General features: G+C 40.9%; 1 protein-coding gene across 4 annotated transcripts in view; it reads right to left on the reverse strand.

Annotated features, from left to right (window-relative positions):
• CNTNAP4 (contactin associated protein family member 4) overlaps positions 1-22,178 on the reverse strand; it is a 484,789-nt gene that overhangs the window by 112,706 nt on the left and 349,905 nt on the right. For all 4 annotated transcript variants that reach the window (XM_068237691.1, XM_068237701.1, XM_068237708.1 and 1 more), the window contains 2 exons: positions 15,685-15,804; positions 2,400-2,597 (listed from right to left, as the gene is read on the reverse strand). In XM_068237691.1, the coding sequence (XP_068093792.1) occupies positions 2,400-2,597; positions 15,685-15,804 (318 nt within the window). The remainder of the gene's footprint in view (positions 1-2,399; positions 2,598-15,684; positions 15,805-22,178) is intronic.

Here is a 22,178-nt window from a genome sequence, read left to right on the forward strand (position 1 = left end):
AGCTTTTCAAGGTATTTACCTCACAAGTCAGTAATTTACATCACAAGTCGGTAATTTTAGTTCCCCATGTGGTAATAGCCAATGTGAATTGACATTTAACAAAATGTTTTATAAAATCAGTTGTTTTTAGCTTTACCACATGCAGTGATGCTTTGTGAATTGAGGCCAGGAGTGTAACTAGATGAGAGCAGCCCTTGCAATCACAGGGGGCCCAGAGCGGCGGGGGTTTCCATCTACTAACCTTCCCTTCCTCTGAAAATGTAAAGCTATAGGCTTGCTACACACCAGCGGTTCTGGATGTAAGCCTGGTTTCAGGGGCATAAAGAGATAATTTGCATATTTAGCAGCGGTGCATTGTGGGTAACCATAGATTTTTAGTTAAAGCTGCATTATCACAAATTCAGTCTGTTTCAAGAAGGCAAACCACACTAAGCATTGCTTTTTTAGTAAAAGGGTTTTTCGGTCTCTTTTAGTCCCTTCCCCTATAGCTTCCATGTGGTATTGAGTCACCCTAAACCCTTTGGTTACTGTCTTGTACTGGTCCAAGCCCTATCCCAGCTCCTGGGGCTGTTACAACTTGGAGAGACTGTTCATTTGTTCATTTTGTCTCCCTTTACTACACACAAAAACATACATAACACATCCCCATTTTCTTGTTTGGTACTGATTACTTTTTATCACAAGAGAGGAGGTGCATTATATTTTCAGAGGCCTTACCTAGCCCTCTCATACAATATTAAGACCACTGAATACCTAAATGCACCAAATATCATCCTAATCCTACCTTCCCCATTTTTTTAAACAAATTCTTGGGAACAAAGCAATTTATTTCATTGAAACCTAATTATAGCACTGCTTTTTCTCTTGTCTACTTTGCACACGAATGGCAATTTTGTGAAATCAAATGCCATTGTGTGCTTACATAGGTCTTCTTTCAAAAAGTGAATGCTTTCACAGCATTCTAAAAAAAATGCAATATACAACAGGACAGGGGTCATGATTCCAGCAATCTAGTTCAAGATTTTGGTACTGATTGTTTACAGTTTTGGAGTCCATAGTAATTGATTGCGAAGTAACAAAAGGAGATTTAGTGCAGTTTTTGTAAACATAAAATGTGTTCTTTTGCTAAAACTATTTGTAATCCACAGGAGCAAGGGCACTAAAGCAGCAGGCTAAACTGGTGCAAGCTTGCAAATGCTGCAATGCAGGGAGATCAGTACTCTGCTTCCAGCAGCCTGTGCAGCGGCCACCTTGCTCTTTGTGCACATTTTGTGGCCAGCGGCTATGGACTTGGGCGGTATTGGAGGCAGAAAGGAAGAGGAAGCTTCTGCACTGGAGACGAGCGGAGAAATGAGTGACACTGATGGCTGCTGCGTTGTGAAGGCAAGCTGGCTACCTATACTGAAGGGGGGTGGTAAAAGGAGGGATTAAGGGGTCATATGACTACCTATACTGAAGGGGGGCAGCTGGTGACAGCGTCCTTGTGCGGTAAAGATTACAAATCCGGCCCTGATTTGGATCAATACAATTCTAGTTCTTTACCACACCATTGAGTTGTTGTTTTTTTTACCTCAAGCAGAGGTAGGTTTATCTTTACTGCCTCTATTTTTAAACTTTTTTCAAATAATTGTATTTCACTTCAGCACCTCTGGACCACATACACTTTTAGGTATTAATATCAGTTTTTTTTATACCATTAATTCCATATTACTGATTCTACAGGTTGCATGCTTCCACCACATCATTCTTTGTGAATAACAGTAGAAGTAAAAGCCACAGTAGCAAAAACCAATTTTAGTTGCCCCCAAGGAAAATATTCAAAATTCAAGGCCAGATAAAAGACACAATTCATTAAGGCTTTAAGCAACATCACATCTGTCCCAATCACACCAGCCTGTATAGCCTGTGGTACAAATGTAGTTTTCCTTTAACATTGTTTATGAAAATAATACTAATACATGTAATATTTTTCTTTATTAGGTTTGGTACTTACAAACATAATAATGATCCATCAACAAGTTTGCATGCCCGTATGTGTTTTGAACCATTCATTTCTGCTGACATGCATACATTGTGGTGTACTCAATGTACACCAGTAAACTTTACATGTACAGCCATTGCATATCAAGTTTATTGGGTTTTATGTAAATTATGTAGACCCTTACATAATAGCACAAAAAAAGCAACTTACGTAACTTATAATAAACTGAACAAGTTATTACATTCTGCTAAATGTCATTGCAGTTCTTCCTTATGCTGAATTTGTAGATTTGTGACTGAGATAGGCTTCTGTTATGGAACCCATGATCACTTCTGAATGCCAATAGCAAAATAAAAAATACAGCATGGATGACATGAACAGGTCTGAAACCAGATTTACTAAGTCACTAATTACTTACTTTGCTTGTGTTGAATGCGGGATTTTTTACAGAGGTAAGCAATTTCCTGTACGCAGTGTTCAGAATTGTTAATTGTAGCCTGGAGCTGCTCCATGTCAGCAGAGTATCTGAAATTCATTGTATGGGGGTTCTCTCGGTTAGAACTCTTTACCTTGTTCAAGTCTGCATTGCTGTGATGTAAAACACTTATAGCTGTATCTGTTAAAAAAGAAGTAAGTAGTTAGATACAGCCCCGTAATGAGGACAAAAGTAGAACAAAGTTTAGCATGAAAAAAGTTGAGTCTTTCATTTAAATTAGCTTGTTAACAGTCTTCAGCAAGTATAGGCTCCTAGTGTCATCAAAAGAACTAAGCCAAGCCATTGTCTTCTGTTCTTATGTTCAAAGAAGTACGATAGTTTCATTTCTCTAATAAACCACATAATTAAACATTTGCTATGGTGTGTGTGTCTGTGTTTCTGTGCTGATTTCTTAATATGATAAGAAGTATATTTTTAGGTTGTGGAGTTTTAGTAATGACAGATGCTTTTCTTGCAGCACGGGGGATGTTATTGGAGTAATTGGAGGAGCAGATCTAGTCCTTTTGGCAGTACATTGAAAAAAAAACCCTTTTTTTTGAAAAAAATAAAGCTCTTTCACAGATAAACACAGAAATTAATATTAAAACACAATGGAATAATGTAAAGTCCAACTATCTACAGACATGTCAAGGAGTGCTTCATTAACAGAAGCCAGTTGCGTGTGGTCCAGTATTAGTCATGGAGAAAATCCAAATACATAACAACAAAAGTTATTTAGGTGTACACAATTTCGGTGCAGCTTTTGAAACTTTAAGTTTCTTCTTTAGACATGTTTCAGAACTGGAGAAGAACCCAGTTCAAAAAAACATGCTTGAAGAAGAAACGTAACGTTTCAAAAGCTTGCAAAGAAATCTTGTACAGATAGTCACTACCTAAACAACTTCTGTTGTTTTGTCATTGGATTCTTTAACAGAGTCAATGTAAAAAATAATATATTTTTGAACAAACATGGGAGCTGGTACATTTAACAAAGTCCATTAATGACAAGACTAGACCCTTTTAAAAATATTCATGGTCCAAAAGGAATATGCAAACGTTTATCATTGGGTCAAAGAAATTGCAAGAAGAGTTCATAGGGTGTGGGTGGATGAAAAAAGCTCACCAGGGCAATTCTAAAGGACTTTATTGAATTACCAAAAAATGTATCTGATACATTTTCTAGAAGAATCTATCCTGTGAAAAGTAAACTTGGGGAATGTCTTACATAAATAAGAGGTCATGCGATGTACCAAATATTTTAGCAAAATTAATGATAGAGCTCAAGAACATATAGAAAAATGCAATCATCCCAAGTAATGAAGGCCCTGATAGCTCACAGTCCAAGCACTGAGGAGATCAAAGAAGACAGAAAAATTAAAAAGCCCCCCCCCCCACCCCCCCCGAATACATTTCGGTATAACCTCTGATGTGCTAATGGTGTACCACAATAACTTAATTTGAATCTTAAAGTGAACCTAAAGCCGGGGAAAAAAATGAGATTAACTCACCTGGGGCTTCCCTCAGGCCCCTGCAGCCGATCGGTGCCCTCGCAGCCCCGCTCTGATGCTCCAGGACCCGCCGGCGAGCACTTCCGGTTTGGCCATCACCGGCCGACAGGCATGGGAACGCGAGTGATTGTTCACGTTCCCAGCCTGTATATCGCCCCCTATGCTGCTATTGCGGCCTCCTGGCGGCAGTAAAAAAGCAGAGTCCCTAATGTAACTATTTATGTATTTGTTTCCAATGTTGTCACTTTTTTTTTACAAGTGTTTTCATTTGGTAACTATGGGGGGCAGGGGAGGGAGCAAGGAGGAATTAATTTTAATTTTATTTAATGTATAAAGTTTAAAATGTAGTGTGAAATGTGTATTTTTATGTTTTTTTTTACCACTAGATGTCCCCACACACACTATTCTGTGAGCTTTGAACAGAGTTCAAAACACACAGGACAGTGTTGTTACAGGAAAGATCATTGACCTCTCACTGAAGCCATGCTCTTTCCTTACAGGCACTTTGATTGGTTCAGGGAACACTGGTTCCCTTTCACCAATCGTAGATCTCCAAGTACCGACGGGTGCGCGTGTGCAAAGCAATGTCCGCAGTGATTGACATTTTAAACCATTCATTGGTCCATTAAGAGGGACAAATTGGATGTTTTAAAACCACTAGCGGTCAGCTACTGGTTAAAAAACAATTAATTTTGTTATTGTATTCCATGTTTAAAAAACTGAAATTAAACCTACATGATCATGCAAGAAAATAATCTAATGTATTGTAAAGACATTCATAGCAAACATACAATAATTTTTGCAAACTATACCTAGTCTGCAGTTATGGATGTATGTTATTATTATTACTAACACCTGCAAGCATACTAATCTTAAATTAAGTTAAATTGAAAACACATCAATCAAATATTCCTCAGGGAAATACTATGGTCTTACAGATAATACTATAGTCTTACAGATATATATATATCAGATATAAGGTTAACTAAAAAGGGAAGTTTCCAACCAGCTGAGTGACCTCTAATAATGAACTTAGTAATGCAATGCAACCACATGCTAATTAAATGATAGACATGTCAGATTAAAAGCCTCAGCCATTATTGGGAATAACGGAGATGTAGGCAGTAAAGATTTTTTCATTGTGTGTTTTTTTTTTATAAACAAACATATGTTCCACTTTGTCAGGTTAAATATTCAGTAGGAAGATTAGCTACATTTGTGAACATTGAGGTATGGTTGAAAATAACAGCATATGCTCATGAATTCTCAGGGGTGAAGTAGAAACTACCTTGTGCTTTACAAGCTTGAAAGGTGCATTAAATGCCTGGTGAAATATTGCTCCTGCAAAATTATGCACAGCCAATTCTCAAGTGAACTATTTAAAACCATTAATAAACATTTTCTCTGCCACTCTGTGCTAAAATAAAAATGTTAGGAGATTCTACATGGTGGGAAATTTAAGAAATTAGTATAAATGTTATTGTTTATAACATCTGCACAATAGAATGAATGATCCTGAGTCAGCACTCATTTAAAAGTCAAGTTAGCTCAGAAAGCAAGACAACAGAAATGGAAGGCAGACTATAAGAAGACTATAAGTTTGTTGTTAAGCTAGATATCTATTGTTTTACCTTAACCACTTCGGGACCAGCACCCTCTGCCCCCTTAAGGAACAGAGGGTGCTGGTCCAGTAAACTGCCGCTTCCCGACAAATCACCGCTAAAATCTGCCACTCCCGATGGTCACGCCACTCTGTCCCTGCAGCAGGCTGCGCTCTCTGCCGTCGGTATGACGTCAGAGCGCTGTGCGCCGGTCAGGAGCCGCTTTCATTGGCTCCTGACCCTGTCACTCCATGTAAGCCAATGGGAACGGCTTACATGAATGACAGGGCCAGGAGCCAATGAAAACGGCTCCTGCCCGGCTCACAGTGCTCTGCTGTCATAGAGGCGGCAGGGCAGCATATTGTGGCGGAGATCAAGCGGCGACAGCGGTGGGCACGGGTGTGGGGTGCGCGGTCAATGGGACGTACAGTTTACGTCCGGTCAGAACTGCAGCGCCCCCTGCCCGCCGTAGATTTATACTGCGGCGGTCCACAGGTAGTTAAGGTGGCCACAGATCAGATGAATGGAATCGGATGAAAATCTGTGCCGCCAAGTGCATGCCCAACCGACAAAGTGACCAATTTCAGGTTGAGTGCGCAGGGGTAACGGCAAATGATATAGGGATGAGCGAAAAACACAATTAAACCCCCTAATCTGTAATGTGCCCCCCCCCCATGCCCAGTACACTATACATTATCTGTCTGTGTCCGCCACTAGCTCCAGGTGCAGTCCTTGGTCCATACATGTGCCCCACTTGGTTGCTGGAGTAAGGTGGGCACACATGCGTCCATGTGTACACCGGCAATGATTTGGGGTGCGTGTATGGACCAAAGACTGCACCCGGAGCCATCGGTGGAAAAGCGGTGACCATGGACAGTTACTGTATAGTGCACTGGACACCTGGGGGGCACATTGCACATTAGGAAGACAGCGTCGGACCAGCAAGGTGCCGGATGTGGCGTCACAACGCCAATTCTGGATCGATTTCAGCATTAACCTGATTGGGAATTGGACTGCAATATGTGGGCAGCTAACAGATCTCTCTCTAATCAGATTTGATTAGAGAGAGATTTGTCTCTTAGTGGAATCTGGTCATCATCGCTAGATGTATGGCTACCTTTAGTTTGACCATTGGAATGATCTAGTAGCAATGTTCAAGAAATCTATTTTGAAATAAAATTAGCATTTAAAATGATAAACACAGTTGTAGTCCTCCACTCTTATTCAATATACAATTCCTGTGCTCCAAACATATAAAATAAATGCGTTAATAACTCAAATTACTTCATAAGAAACTTGATAAAACACTCAGGGCATGAATAAGAGAGCACCACAAACACAGCTGATCAACACCACAGAGTGCAAAATCTCACCAGATCATCCTCTCCACACATATCCCAATTTATGTGGTTAGAAAAAGCTGCAATGCCTCTAATTCCCCAAAGTTTCTTCTGTGCACATAAAAACAAGCTTACAAAATGAGGATCCTTTTACAGGCTCTCTTTAAAAAGTCAATTAATTCATTGATTCTGTGAAAAGCTTGCAACATGCTACGAAGAGCGATGTCTACACACCACTGAGCACCCTTGAACCTAAGTTCATTGTCCACACTCAGTCAGGTAAAAAGTTCTCAGTTTACCTAGGTTATAGGAACAGTGGAAGCAGATAAATCTTGTTCCCTGGAATTCACTTTTACTGACTTGCGGAAGTGGCTAATGTTTCACGCAGTCAGGAGCAGCTCATACAATACAAAGTTCTGTGCTGGCTTCAGGACCTACAAGTCCAAACAGTGATGTCATCTGTGGTTTAGATTGTGTGAATTGCCCCTGATTGTGAGAAACACCTCTATTATCTTCCAAAAATCAGCAATGTTCAGCATTCTTCATTGCCCAGGGTGAACATAAGAAACATTTGGATGCCAAATCTACTTCTGATATGTTGTATAGTCCTGTTCTGCTTTGTGACTTTTCTTCTTGCAGGAAACCAGTCTGTGGTCCATTTGTTTTGCCTCTTTTTGAATATGGCTTCACTGTTCTCCAACTATGTTATCTGACCTGCTTCAGTTTTCAATGCAGTTGTAATCTCACATTTTGCCTCAGTACTCCAAATACTTCTTTGAGCTGGAAGTCACTTTGGAAATGGAGAAATACTGTTGATGTGTAATCTGGATTTGGTCCTAGGACTATGCGTGTGTATGGTATTAGATATCTGATAACAGCCAGAAACATGGACTGTGTATTCTTGTGTAGCTTGCACTATTGTCTATGAAGTTACTAATGTTTTCATGAGCTCATTATCTTTGGGCTTTACCAGCCTTGACTGCCCAAGCCTAATACAGTGGCTGTGACTGTTGGTTTCAAAATATTTTCTACAAGACCAGATATTTTGAAAGCATTCAGAGCTGTACTGATGAGCCTACCTGGATTTCCTGACTTTTGTATCTTTAGAAGTATACAAATATACCAATTTCTGGATTATTTGATACAACAATTGTCAATTTAGGTGGTCTGAAAGGCTTTAGCTAAGACCTTCTGTATCTGGGCTGCATGAAAAGTAATTAAACTGTCCCTGTTTCTCTTCATTGAAGTAGACATAGGGATGTTGTGCTGGTCTCTTTGAAGGGTATAGATCAACCTGTCTAAATCTACTTTTAAGTTTTAACCCTTATATTCATCATCATTCTATCATGTGAGTGGATGCACTTCATCTGTGCAGGGGCCAGGCGGACGGGCTGTGCCCCCTCTCACTTGGGGCTGAGCGCTCCTCCTCTGCCAGCCGCCTCACTGTCCAGACCCCCGGGACGTCCCCCACGTCCTCCCGAGAGAGATTCACTGGGGCTGGGGCTGCCTGCACCCTCCACATGCCCAGCGCGAGGGACGCGGAGCGGACCACGTGGTAGGCCGAACGCAAACCTCCACCGCCGGCCCCTACCACCGCACGGAGTCACACAGCTCCCGGCACCACACCACGCAGCTGGAAACCCTCAGCCTGCAGAGGCAGCACGCAGGACACCGCCGGCAACTACCGCCGCCCAGAGGATTGCGGGCATTCAAAAACTTGCACCGCTGCCCAGAGGATTTCGGGCAGCCTATCCCCGCTCCTCCGCTTGGGGACGCACAGGTCCTGGCACCACACTGGAAGAAGCCCACAGCCTGCAGAGGCCCCCCGTGCTGCACACAACACACAACACACAATCCCAGCACTGCACCGTACGGGAAGAGGCCCCCAGCCCGCAGAGCCCCCCCCCCCCGGGCTGCACACAGTCCCAGCACTGCACAGCAGAAAGCCCTCTGCCCGCAGAGGCCCCCTCGGGCAGCATACAGGCCTGGTCGACTCAACCCCACGTGACCAACCGGCACCACAAGACACCCGCATCGGAACCCCGGCTGCTCCTGCCTCACGAAACCGGCTCCAGATACACTGCAGCCCACAGAGGCAAGGGACCACTGCTGAGGACCCAGCTGTGGGAGCTCCCATCGCAACACACATTGCTGGATTATCCTTGCTGATGTCCCCAGCCCAGCCCAATGGTCCACACAGCTGGCTTCCACTCTGGACCTGGTAAGAGTGCACACCTTGCTAAACTGCTTTTGCCACTGCCACAGACTGCTTAACATTGCCCATTACACACAGCTTTGCACTGCCCCACAGTCACAGCTGCTGACACTGTTACTGGAATCAACTGTTCTGCTCCGTACATGCGGTATGCACTGACCTTGGACTGCTCTGCAATGCTGCTGCCGGTATGTACAGATTTATGGTCTGTAATGATTAACTGTAGGCCCTTTTACTCTCCCCTAGAGCTTTCATCCTATGTCCTTGTCGGTGTGTACATCCCACCCGATGCCGATGCCAAAACCGCCCTGCGCAAACTCAGTGACACGGTCACGCATTGGGAGTCAACCCTGCCTGACTCATTGTTCATCATCCTAGGGGATTTTAACAGGGCCAACCTCCGCCAAGAGCTTCCATGCTTCTACCAACACATCACATGCCCCACTAGGAACGTGAATACCCTTGACCACTGCTACACGGTCTTGAAGGACGCATACAAAGCTACCTCATGGGCAGCACTGGGCGCATCCGACCACTGCCTCATCCACCTGATTCCCACCTACAGGAGGCGCCTTGAAACTGCAAAACCAATCCTTAGATCAACCAAAGTGTGGTCAAGCAAGGCCAAGCTCCAACTTCAGGCCTGCTTTAACTGCACAGACTGGAAGGCCCTGGAATCACCAAACCTGGATGAGTGGGCAGACAACGTGAGCTCGTACATCAGGTTCTGCGAGGACTCCTTTATACCAACGAAAACTCACAAAGTCTACCCAAACGATAAGCCATGGTTCTCCAAGAAACTTCGTCAACTGCGCAGAAGCAAGGAAGCCTCACACAAGTCCGGGAACCAGGAGGAATACAGGAGGGCAAGAAACTTGCTTGACAGGGAACTGAGAAGTGCTAAAAAAGGATACGCAGACAAGCTGAAAGAGGACCTCTCCTCAAATGACTCACAAGCTGTTTGGCGAGGGCTTAAAGCTGCCACTGGTTACAAGCCCCCCCCCCCCCCAAAGCGCACCTCCCAGCACTGAGCTGGCGGAAGACATCAGTGACTTCTACTGCAGGTTCGAGGAGAACGACCCTCCTGCGGAGCTTCCGATGCCACAGGCTCCCTTCACTTCACCCCATACCACAGTACCACCAGGCCAAAACTTGCCTAGCCCGGCCGTAAATAAGTCGGATGTGGTGTGTCACCTGTCCAGGCTAAAGGCCAGGAAAGCCCCAGGCCCTGACGGAGTGTCGCCAGCCTGCCTGAAAACATGCGCTTAGCACCTCGCTCCTATCCTTTCCTACGTATTCAACAAGTCCCTACAGTGTGGCAAAGTACCGGCATGCTTCAAGAGGTCCACCATCATCCCTGTACCCAAAAAGCAGGGCACGTCTGATCTCAATTTCAGGCCTGTCGCCCTCACATCGGTCATAATGAAAACTTTCGAAAAGGCGGTCCTGCCTCTCCTTAAACACAAAACAGAAACCCTGCTAGACCCGTATCAATTTGCATACAGGGCAAATAGGTCGACCGACGACGCCATTAACATCTGTCTGGAGCTTGTCAACAACCACCTTGACAAACCAAATTCATACGCCAGGGTCCTCCTCCTCGACTTCAGCTCGGCTTTTAACACCATTAGCCCCCATATACTACAGGAGAATCTGGCTGAGCTCGGGGTCCACCCCACACTCCAACTGTGGATCAATGACTTCCTTACAAACAGATCCCAGGTGGTAAAGCTGTGCTCCACCTCCTCGCAACCAAAGACCACCAACACGGGGGCCACACAAGGCTGCGTCTTGTCCCCATTCCTGTTCTCCCTGTACATGAACAATTGCAGATCCTCGGCAAGCTCTGTCAAGGTAATCAAATTTGCAGACAACACCACCATAGTCGGCCTGATCTCCAATAACGACGAGCAGGCATACCACCAGCAAGTGGACAGAATTTGCCACTGGTGCAAGGAGAGCAAGCTGGTCGTCAACAATGCAAAAACCATGGAGATTATTATTGACTTTAGGAAACATGCCTCCTCCCCACCCCCACTGCACATTGGAGGAATGGCGGTGGAGAAAGTGCCCTGTGTCCGACTCCTGGGCACCACCATCTCCAACACACTGAAATGGAAGGCAAACACTGTCTCCACCCAGAGGAAAGCCCAGCAGAGGCTTTACTTCCTCCGCCAACTGAAGAAGTTCGGCATGTCACAAAAACTCCTGACGAACTTCTATACCGCAACCATCGAATCCGTCCTCTGCTCTTCCATCCTTGTCTGGTATGCTGGATCCACCGAAGGCGACAGACAAACTACAAAGGGTCATCAGATCAGCGAAAAGGAACACACTCCCTGCCCTAGACTTCCTCTACAATACCAGACTATGCTCCAGAGCACTGAAGATTGCCAAGGATCCCTTCCACCCTGGCCACCAGTTTTTCAATCCGCTCCCCTTGGGGCGGAGATATCTGAGGTACCGGTCCATCTCAACAAAGACCACGAGACACAAAAACAACCTCTTTCCCTCGGCTGTAATTTCACTGAACTCCATAAACTCTGCCCATGCTCTTCCCCCGTAGACTGCCCCCCCCCCCCTTGACTTTCTGCATGTAAACCACTTGACAGATGTGTTTGGAAAATGTGTTTGGAAAAGTAAAAGTATTATGTTTATGTTTGGATCAAGTTGTGTTTAGAAACTTTTAAGTATATGTTTTGTTAGATGAAGTGATGCCACTAGGCTCTATGCTATGCTGTTTCTTATGTTTCTATGTACATGCCCTGTACTCATGTGCCAAGCCCAATTCCGGGCATGACCCAGTCGTGCTTGGCGAAATAAATGCGATTCTGATTCTGTGTTATCATGAAAGAGGATGATGTTCATGTAAGAGTACAGTAGAGGAGTGTAATTACATTTTGCATTTAGATTCCAAAGAGTCTTAACATTTTCAAATTCTTATGGAAAGTATATGGAATAAATGCTTTTAAAGGCAATACTCTAACATTCAAATATTGTTCTTGCATCTGCCATAATTAAACATGCAAGGTGCTTCCACTCAAACTGACAGAGCAATGTGAGTGAATATTGTTATTTTGATGGAACAAAACAATTTTGTTTCAAAATAGTAACCCTCTTTTAATAGTAAATGTGTATTACATTTTTCTCAGCTTCTCACTGGTACATCTACAAGTCCTTTTGCATAAAATTAGTTATACAGTTTTACAGGATTTTTTTATACAAAGTCCATATACCAGTGGTATAATTTTTTTGTGTCTTCTTAAACTGTATATTATTCTTTTTTTTATTAAAGCTATCAAATAAATGTTATATGATCTCGTTTTTTAGAGTAACTTCTTTCATCTGATTTGAAAATCCACATTTGATTGCTTGTACACATAATCATTTCTCTATAAATAGGCAGGTTAATTAATGTGATACTGTACCAAAAGCAGAAACAGGCATAATGAGAGTTCGGAGACATAACTCATGTAAAGAACAGAGGAGATTGTTACAAAGGGAAAATAGGCATAAAGAGGACTGGTACATTTTTTATAGAAAACTCAGCATTGGGTTGAATAGAGTTAATAGTGCAAATGTTTTCCTTCCTGTTTTCCTTTTCAAAATCATAACAGTCATGATTGTATCAAATCATTTGATTAGGAAAAATATTGTCCAACAGGCAAATATTCATCCTTTTCTGTGTGCCTTTTTATTGTATGACTGTGTAGATCAACTAAAGAATGTGATTTCCAGAAGCTAATCCCAACAGGATTTCAGTAGATACAAACAAAAAGTATCACATACAGTAGTTATTTATTCATTTGCCCAGTTTAATCTCACAGTACTTATTTGATGCTACAAATGCACTTATATATCTACAATTATTTTACTTATAGGAGACCCAAACTCTTGCATGTCACACAAGCAAAAGTCTGTATTCCTTTATATTCCCATATATAGTTGCTGAAGAAATGTATTTTCTGTATTCTGTGTTCTGTGGTTGTCTAGGCAGATCAACAGATTTAACTCTAATTAGTTCTTATCACCAACTGTGAATAGATTACAATAGCTCTGCGGAGGCAGTTCTCCATAAAGTGACCACTGAGTCTTAACCCTATCAGTGTCTTCTGCATAAGTGAACTAAAGCTTCAGGGTTTTGGGTTTTTTTTTTTTAAAGATTTTTTAGGATTTCCATAAATTGCATTAAAGATTTTTTTCCATAAAGGTTATCATGCTTTAACTAATATTTTAGAGAAGAGCTTTGAGTTTGGTTCCACTTTTAAAAGAAGCTCACCTTGCAGCGCTGGATTCCCGGTTTGAATCCCAGCCAGGTCAACATCTGCAAGGAGTTTGTATCCTTGTGTCTGTGTGGGTTTCCTCCAGGCACTCTGGTTTCCTCCCACATCCCAAAAACATACAGATAAGTTAATTGGCCTCCACCTAAAAATTGTCCCTCAACTACTATACATACACTACACTACACTACACATAAAAATTATCCAAAGACTATGATATAGACATATGACTACATGTAGGGATTTGATTGTGAGCCCCTCTGAGGGACAGTTAAGTGATAATAATAATAATAATAGTAATAGTAATAATAATAATAATAATATTTTTAGGGGCTGGAAAGACCACTTCCAGATGCATTATCATGCTGCATAATGGTGCAATGAGTGATTGGAAGTATTGTGCTGAAATATTTTTTTTAATTTGCAGCTTATTCCCAATTAAAGTACAGAAACCTCACCGAGACACTATTGTCTTCTAGTCTCTGCAAGGAGGCCAGACATTCTGTGAATCTCTACAGAAATCTAAACCAACATTTTCAAACTTGCACTGGAAACAGACACTCCTGAGCTTAGCATGGAAATGTTTGCAAAACATTTTTAACAGTGAGGCCTGCTGGATCCACTGTCTTATTTCAGTTCCTATGCCCCAATCTTCTCCACAGTCTTCACCTTGTGTGGCATGTCTCCGGTCAGCCGAGGAATGGGAAGTGTGTTGTCCCAACACCCAGTTACACCCAGGCCTTGACATGCATAAGATATAAGAACTGAAGCAAGCAAGACAGGGATACCAAAAGAACCACACTAGACAGGTACAAGCGGGAAAATCAGACAGTCCACATTAGCAAAAGGCGATCAGCGAGAATAGTACAGTACAGAATCAAACCAATCCAATAACAATCCAGGGGTTATACACAGTAGAGCAAAATATAACAGCACCAAAGGATAAGGCAATTTTAGGTCAAGAACAGATCCAAAACTCAGTCCAGGCAGCAATCCAATAACTGTGCCAAAAGGCAAAGCAAGGCCATTGACAGAAATCCAAAATATTAATCACACCTAGCTGAGTAGCACAAGGCAGCTTTTGCCAACACGGGCAAGCATACAAGGGTGCAATGATTAAGTAGGAGGGGAGCATGATGGAACCTAAATCCAGACATCCCATTGGCTATTCCTATGATACTGCAGCTAAGCCTGCAGTACCCACTTTCCACCACTATGGCCGCAATATGACAGAATAAGACAAGGTGCGAGCCGCGCAACTCTTGTTTATAGGAAGTCCTAGCTGTCCACATTGGCACAAGTGCACTGCTCCTGCAGATGCCGTGCTGACTCACAACGGAAGTTGGTCAACCAAATTGGCACTCAGAGGGACCGGACCCACTGTGGGAGCATATGGAAGGTGAGTTCCGTACAGCCACAATCGCAGTAGTGCATTGCGGCATAACAGATGCTTTGTAATGCGTTGTGGAATAACAGAGTGCGGAATGATAATATTCTGCATGCAGTGTGTTACCTCAAAATATGCAAGTTACAGTGAGGGATACTTTTCATTGACTGTATGCTTCTCTGTATATGACAAAACATGCCGATAATGTGTGGTGCTGTTTACCAATCCTTAGTGTTCCTGCTGTTACAGGGAATGCAACATGAGCTGTGACCATAGCCTTAAACTTTTATCAGTGTAACATAAGTGGTGTAAAATATGCTTATTGCCCATGGGAAGCGTTTAAGAGAATCTCATGGAAGATCTGACTGAGATCTATGTTTTCTGTTTGGAAAACATAGAAAGCATGGGAGCTGAAGCAATGACCTCTAACTCAAGCCAACATTTGTACACTGCTAGTAAAGGTCTGTACCCATTGTCTTGAATGAGAATGATCAAACACAGCAATGCTTGTTAATTGGTTATAGGTAAATGGAGGATATAGTTATGGTAAAAAAAAGTATATCGGCTGTAACTTGATTTATAATTTTACTCCAGTTGGAAAAAACACTCATCTGAAGATTCAATATCTTGTAATAACTTGCAATTGCAACACAAAAATATTAATTTCACAAAAAAGGAAGTTTTTTGTTTATTTTTTTGCATTTTTCTGTCAATAAAACGGAATCCAAATATCATCTATGGTTTTATTCATTGTATGTATTTTCAATGTGCGTAGCAATGCATTGCATGCAAAATACAGTAAATATATTGCTATGTGCTCTGTAGTGCCTATCAAGCAAGTCAAGTACATTTCAAGCCAGAGAAGAAAAGAGGCATTGGAGTGGTCACATAGATTACCTGTCATATTGCAGTAGACCATGAATGGTTCCACAGGGCCACTTCCATCAGAATCAACATAAAAAAATCCAGAGGCATTTCCTTTGTGCTTATATGCTTCACAGGACTGTTCATAAATAGCTGAAAAATACATTTTGTATTAATTTATTTGTACTAAAGTTTTGCAAAAAAAAAAAAAAAGTCTTGTATACTTATTATCAGCAAAGAAAAATGTAAAATTCTAATGAATCCCATCTCTGAACTAAACAGCAGTACAGTCTTGTGTAAAAGTATCAGCAATGACTTAAACTGTTAATAAGTAGCTATTCATCACTTCTATTCATTCATATCTATACACACTCAAACGCTCTATCCTTGTCATTTAATGGCTTCTATTCACAGTGGGGGATCATCCTTACAATGGCTGATGATATAAAGTTTACCCACATAAGTGTAAAGATGATGAAGCATATATGCACATGTGCTTACTCATAGTTGTGAGCTGCGCCAACCCCGTCATAGTACATGAGACCCCATGAACATGCAATCATGATCACAATTGATTGCTGAATCAGCAACAATAAAAATAATTTGTGAAAATTTACTCCCATACCTTATTACAATTTGTAAATTCACTTGATTTGGTGTAGTCATTTGTAATTTCATGTTTGCGTAATTTTCTAATTAGCGGTAAATAACAAAGTCCGCATCAAATACTATTGTCACCAAAATTGCTACATATGTTAAGGAGAAAGTGGTACAAGTCAAAAAGACTGTGTAGTTTTTGAGGAAATCGATTTTAAAAATGCGAAAGTAAAATGGTTTTTAAACTCAGAAAAATTAGAGTTTAAAAACCATTTTTCATCTATATTTAAAATTAGATTTTTCTCAAAAACTACACTGTCTTTATTTAATGTATACCCACTATCCTCCTTAAAATACCTAGCAATTTTGGTGACAAGAGGCTGTATGGGGACTTTGCTATTAACTGCTAAAGTCTGCACAAAATTACATAAAAATGAAGCTAAATTATGAATGATTACAGTTACAGACACAATTAATTATGCTTTTTTCTGAAATTTCGCATTACGATTTTGCATCGTAATTGCAATTTTGATGCAAAATTATGGGAATGCAAAATTTGTGCTAATCACTAAAAATGATATCATCATCTCATGCTCTTTATATCCAGACACCAGATTCACATTGAACATGTAGCACATTTCACTTGTTTCTGCCATATTGTCGGTGCAGAGATGCCACTGCTCCTTACTCAAGCATTTATTTTGACATTCTCTGTAAGCTCAAATTTCTCCCTACAGTACAAAGCACAACAGAACAGATTCTGAAGTGATGGAAGAAGGAAGGTTAAGGAGGCTGAGTACCTGACAAAGTACCTGACAAAGAGAATTGAACTAAAGAGAGGTCATATTAACCCTAATAAGAAATTATCTGAGGTAAAAGGGGCATGGAGCTCCATACAAGAAGAGGAGGTCCGTCATGGTCAGTGTGCAGAATAATACAGAGATAAGCTGTTTTCAATGTGCTATGGAAATCTCCATGTGTGCATGTTGCCAGGCATTAATCTTAAAAAGTTTACATTTTAAAAACGGTTCCAGATGTGAAGCTCCGCATTACACTGTGCTTTATGCTGTCTGTGCCTACTGAGTGGTCTTATCATATCTCGTAACAGTCATTAGCTTGCAGCAGCTAGTTATACTTTCATGCATGCTTCATATAATTACTGCAACAGTAGATGTGTATAATTAATGAGTATCGTATATATTTTTCACGACTTCAGGAGATACCCACAATATTTAGGTATACTCAGGTTGGCTGTAAATTGAGTTCTGTTGCCCCCCCCCCCCCCACACCTCATTAATATTTGTTGGCTGTGAGTTCCGTTGCCCCACCTCATTCATATTAATTATCACTTTCAGTGTGCTGGAATGGTTAAATATAACTAGCAGCATGAAATACTGGAATCCTAATGGCAGCTTACCAGGACTTCTTCTCAAATGGATCTAAAAAAAAAAAAGTGAGGTCTGCTCTGCATAATAGGAAGTCAAGGAGTAGTTGCAATTTTAAAGTATATATTGAAGCATAACTAACCAAAAGGCTAAAAAGTGCATACAAAGCACCATAAATGAAAACAATTCTTCCATGGATTTTCCATTTTCTACTTTAGATGAGTTTAAAAGTTGACTTCTGGACAAACCAATATTGATCAAAGCTCTTATACCACCTTTCTCAGCATCTGCTTAATCCTATGGCTATACAGTAATAGCATCCAGCCAGTCAGAAAAATAATGCTCAGTTAATAATATACAGTATAGTTGTCCCCGAGAGAAATGGGTTGTGAATGTGTATTGATATTCATAGACCTTAGGATTATCCATTATGGATGAAATGTCACATATATGATGTGATTATTTGATTCCTCTACAGGGATTCCAAACATGCAGCCAGAGCTCTGCCCTTTATTATTTCTTGTAACAGCTTTATGCTTTGCTGGACAACTGTCTCTATTAGTTATGGTGACAACTTTGTTATCTATTACCTATGTACTATGCACTCATTTTTTTTATCTTACTTTTGTAGGGCTATGGAAGATGATAGTATAAAACCCCATTATGATGATAGTCTTGAAATAGTTGTCATAACAGCTCTTTTGTACATAAGATCCTTAAAAAAATTAACAATGGTTTAATTTTTTGACTTCTCATTAACTTAGGCTAAGCTCACAAGGGAGCGGTATGGCACAACGGCTACTTTGTGAAGTGGCTTGCCACACTGCATTGCAACAACTACGCATTGGTCACAGTGCGGCACGTACATTGCGGTATAACAACGTACGGGATCATAAATCACTGCATGAAGTGCGTTAATGAAAAATGCTAACGGTAACAGTAAGCATACATTTCATTAAATGCATTCTTAACTGTATCCAATGTAATGCACAGATAACAGGCAATGTCACTTACCCATTGAGTTGTATTCTTGCTGTTAGCGAATGCAATGCCCACTGTGAACATAACCTCAGAGATAGGCATATATCATTGCCTATCTATTTCTGTAGTAACCAGTACACCACTACTAAGTTGAGCAAACCATTACAGCATCAGTCTGTTTTACACTGAACCTCTGTTTTTCCGCAATCAGCAGTAGGAGGTAACAATGATATGGTGAATGCAAGTTTCCATAGTGCAAGAAAACTATACATATAAGGATGTCTTTAAATTACCACTTGAAATATATGCATATACTGCACTCTACAGTCTAATACATCTTTCTGTGTTATTGAATACTTTATTATGTATTGTACTGCAAATCCTTTCCTAAAACAGATGTTTACCAGCACATCTCCTAGGAAACGTGGGTTATTGTGAGCATTGTTAGAGTAAAGCATGCTACGCAAGTAGCATAACACACGTTACCCTAGTAATTCCTGTGGATAAAGAGGAGTATGGCCACACACTACAATACTCATGCTGAGATCTCCAAATCACCACACCACACCCGGGGTGTAATCCAAATAAACAAAGGAGGCTGCTACAGAGGTCTTTTGTAATTTATAACTCAAATGTTTTATTTAAAACATGGGAAAAAATAGCAATGAGTCATGTCCAACGCGCCTCTTTCTCAATCCATAAAGGACTGCATAAATGCACTCACTGTAGGTGTTGCAAATGGCTGCAATCACACAAGCACTAATTTACTAGTCTATCTGTAGCCATTGTACTTTAATTACTAAGATGGGTCGCACATTGTGATCCTCTGCCATGGTACATCACAGCAAAAGCATCATAATTTTGCATAATTTTTGCGTAATTTAATTCCGACTTTAGGGGTCAATAGCAAAGTCCCCATGCAGGCTATTGTCGCGAAAATTGCAATGTATGTTAAGGGTAAGGCCTCGTTTCCATATATGCGCTTCTGTCCGCTTTTCAGCAACATGTATCAATCTGTAACATTGATGTGCTGATAAAAAGCGGACAGAAGCGGATAGAAGCGCACTAAGTGGAAACAAGGCCTAATAGTAGGAATAAGGACATTTTTTTAAAGACCTTATAGATTTTGAGAGCATCGTTTTGAGCCTCAAACTTAAATAGTTTTTAAACTCATAAAAATGACAGTTTAAAAACAATTAAAAAACAATTTTTCCTTTGCATTTTTAAAATTGATTATCTCAAAAACTATAAGGTATTTAAAAAAAACATAGCAATAGCATGTATGGGGGCTTTGCTTTTAACACAGCACAATATTACACTAAAATTACGTTGTGAAATGACAGTTCTTGATTATGTTTACATACAAAATTAATTATGATTTTTCCTGAATATTATGTTTTTGAATTGTATTTTTATTATTATTATTATTTATTTAGAAAGCGCCAACATATTCTTTGGCACTGTACAAAGTAGCTAGATGCTAGCTGACCGTACACCACTGAACCTGAAGAGAGGTTATTCTGACAAGAGTGCAGCCAGGAGATGACGTTCTGGTGTATATATAACCCTGTTAACATCTTATTGGCTACTCAGGGTGTGTCAGCAGTTGCTGGGTAGAATCTATCTATGCCCTGATTGGCTAAGCTGCCAGCTGAAAAAACATTTTAAGAGGAACTGTCCACCCATCCCTCTACGTTTGAGAAAGCCTGGAGGAGGGCCGGGCGAAACTAGTCATGTGACACAGCCTGCAGGTCAGTGGGTCACTGAAGTTCACACACTGGTTTGCTGCCACGCTGTATAAGGAGCTGATTTGTTACAGCGTGTCTCCTGCAGGGAGAAACTTCATGTATCCTGCCCAGCTTGCTGAATCTTTGAGGCTCACTGGAGACTATCTACACTGATGGTGGAGGACATCCAAGCAGTCAGCTGAACCCAGCGGTGGTGAGAGCCCGTCTGGGCAAGTGCAATCATTGTTAGCCATGTATGGCTGAGGGGTGCATAATCTGCTATTGGAACCGTGCCTACACCTTGAACTGTGTATTACTAAGACTGCCCTATCTGAAAAGCATTAGTTTGCAATTGAACTGAGGGGGATGCCTGGTGAGCAGTGTAATCGCACCTTATTTTTATCATAGACTATAAACAGTCTTCAAGCGGACAGTGTCAGTATACCGAGTCAGCCTTACAGTGTGGCAGATTAAGAATCACAGAGGATGTATATTGCAGCATCTGGGCTGTGGATTTGAAGCATTCACTTACTCAAGTCAGAATTGTATTGTGGAGTACCCACTAAGTCTGTCAAGATAGTTTGAGTATGATTGCTTTGCTGCTATGTGTGGTTCAGTGTGTATGGTCAGCTGACATCTAGCTATACACGGACGTGTATTTTAGGGGGGGATAAGGGAGTTTTATGTGACTGCATTTTTGATTCAATAAACTTTTGTGATATTTGCTAGTAGACGCTTTCCATAGTCTTTTCTATCTTTATGTCTTTTCATATGGAAAGTGGCTCCCCTGATAAGGGTATCAGATACCTCTATATCTTCTTGCGCTCCTCAATTAATGTTTAACTTTGCACTGTACAAAGTAGGACAACAAACAAGGGATGCATAATGATATACATCAAATATGGACACTGGTACAGAATACAAAACTGGTGATTACAATAGCAGATGTAACATTATGAATAAAATGTATAACATCGCAATTCGTAATTGTGATGCAAAATTATGTTTTTGTGAAATTTGTGCTCATCACTTACCACTGTAGTCATTGTCTAGAGCAGCCTTTCTCAACCTTTTTACCCTGGCCTGGAGGAACCCCTGTAAATAAGTTTTGGATCTCAAGGAACCCCTGCAAATATTTTTTGGATCTCAAGGAACCCCTGTATTTATTTTGCAGGAGGCATGGTCTTCAAAAGTAGGTGTAGCTGTTTATTTCACTACCCCTTAGTACAGTGTCTCCTTATTTTAATGCCTTTGACAGTATTACTGTGCTCATCAATATTCTAACCCCCAATTTAGTGCTTTTTTTACAGCACCCCCCGTTATAATGTCCTCTATTATACTTCCCCCACCACCACGATGGGGTAAATGCCAAGGATTCCCCACAGTGTACTCAAAGAACCCTGGGGTTAAAGGGAACCCTGGTTGAGAAAGCCTGATCTAAAGCATAAAACTCCAAAGCAATGATCAGGAATAATAGACACACAGAGCATAGGAACACACTAGGCAGAATAGCATATGCATTTTCCACTATGTGCTATGGAGAAAACTCATGCGGTATTAACTTTATTTTTCCATTATATTATGACGTCCTAATCGAATTATGCAAACTACTGCCGCCTAATAGCAAACAACTGAAAACAAATGATATTAATAGCCTGCCTAATGAAACACGCCTCATTACATTAGCATGACACTGTAAGAAGTGGTAAAATAGTCATGACACTAAGTGAAAAAGTAGGTTACTATGGCATATGATATTTTTTTTTTTTGCATACTAATATTCTTCATAGCAACACAACAATAATCCTACTTCTGTAAAATATTTTTTTTTATAAAG

The sequence above is a fragment of the Hyperolius riggenbachi genome, chromosome 1 (genome assembly GCF_040937935.1).
Source record: "Hyperolius riggenbachi isolate aHypRig1 chromosome 1, aHypRig1.pri, whole genome shotgun sequence".
Taxonomy (NCBI): domain Eukaryota; kingdom Metazoa; phylum Chordata; class Amphibia; order Anura; family Hyperoliidae; genus Hyperolius; species Hyperolius riggenbachi.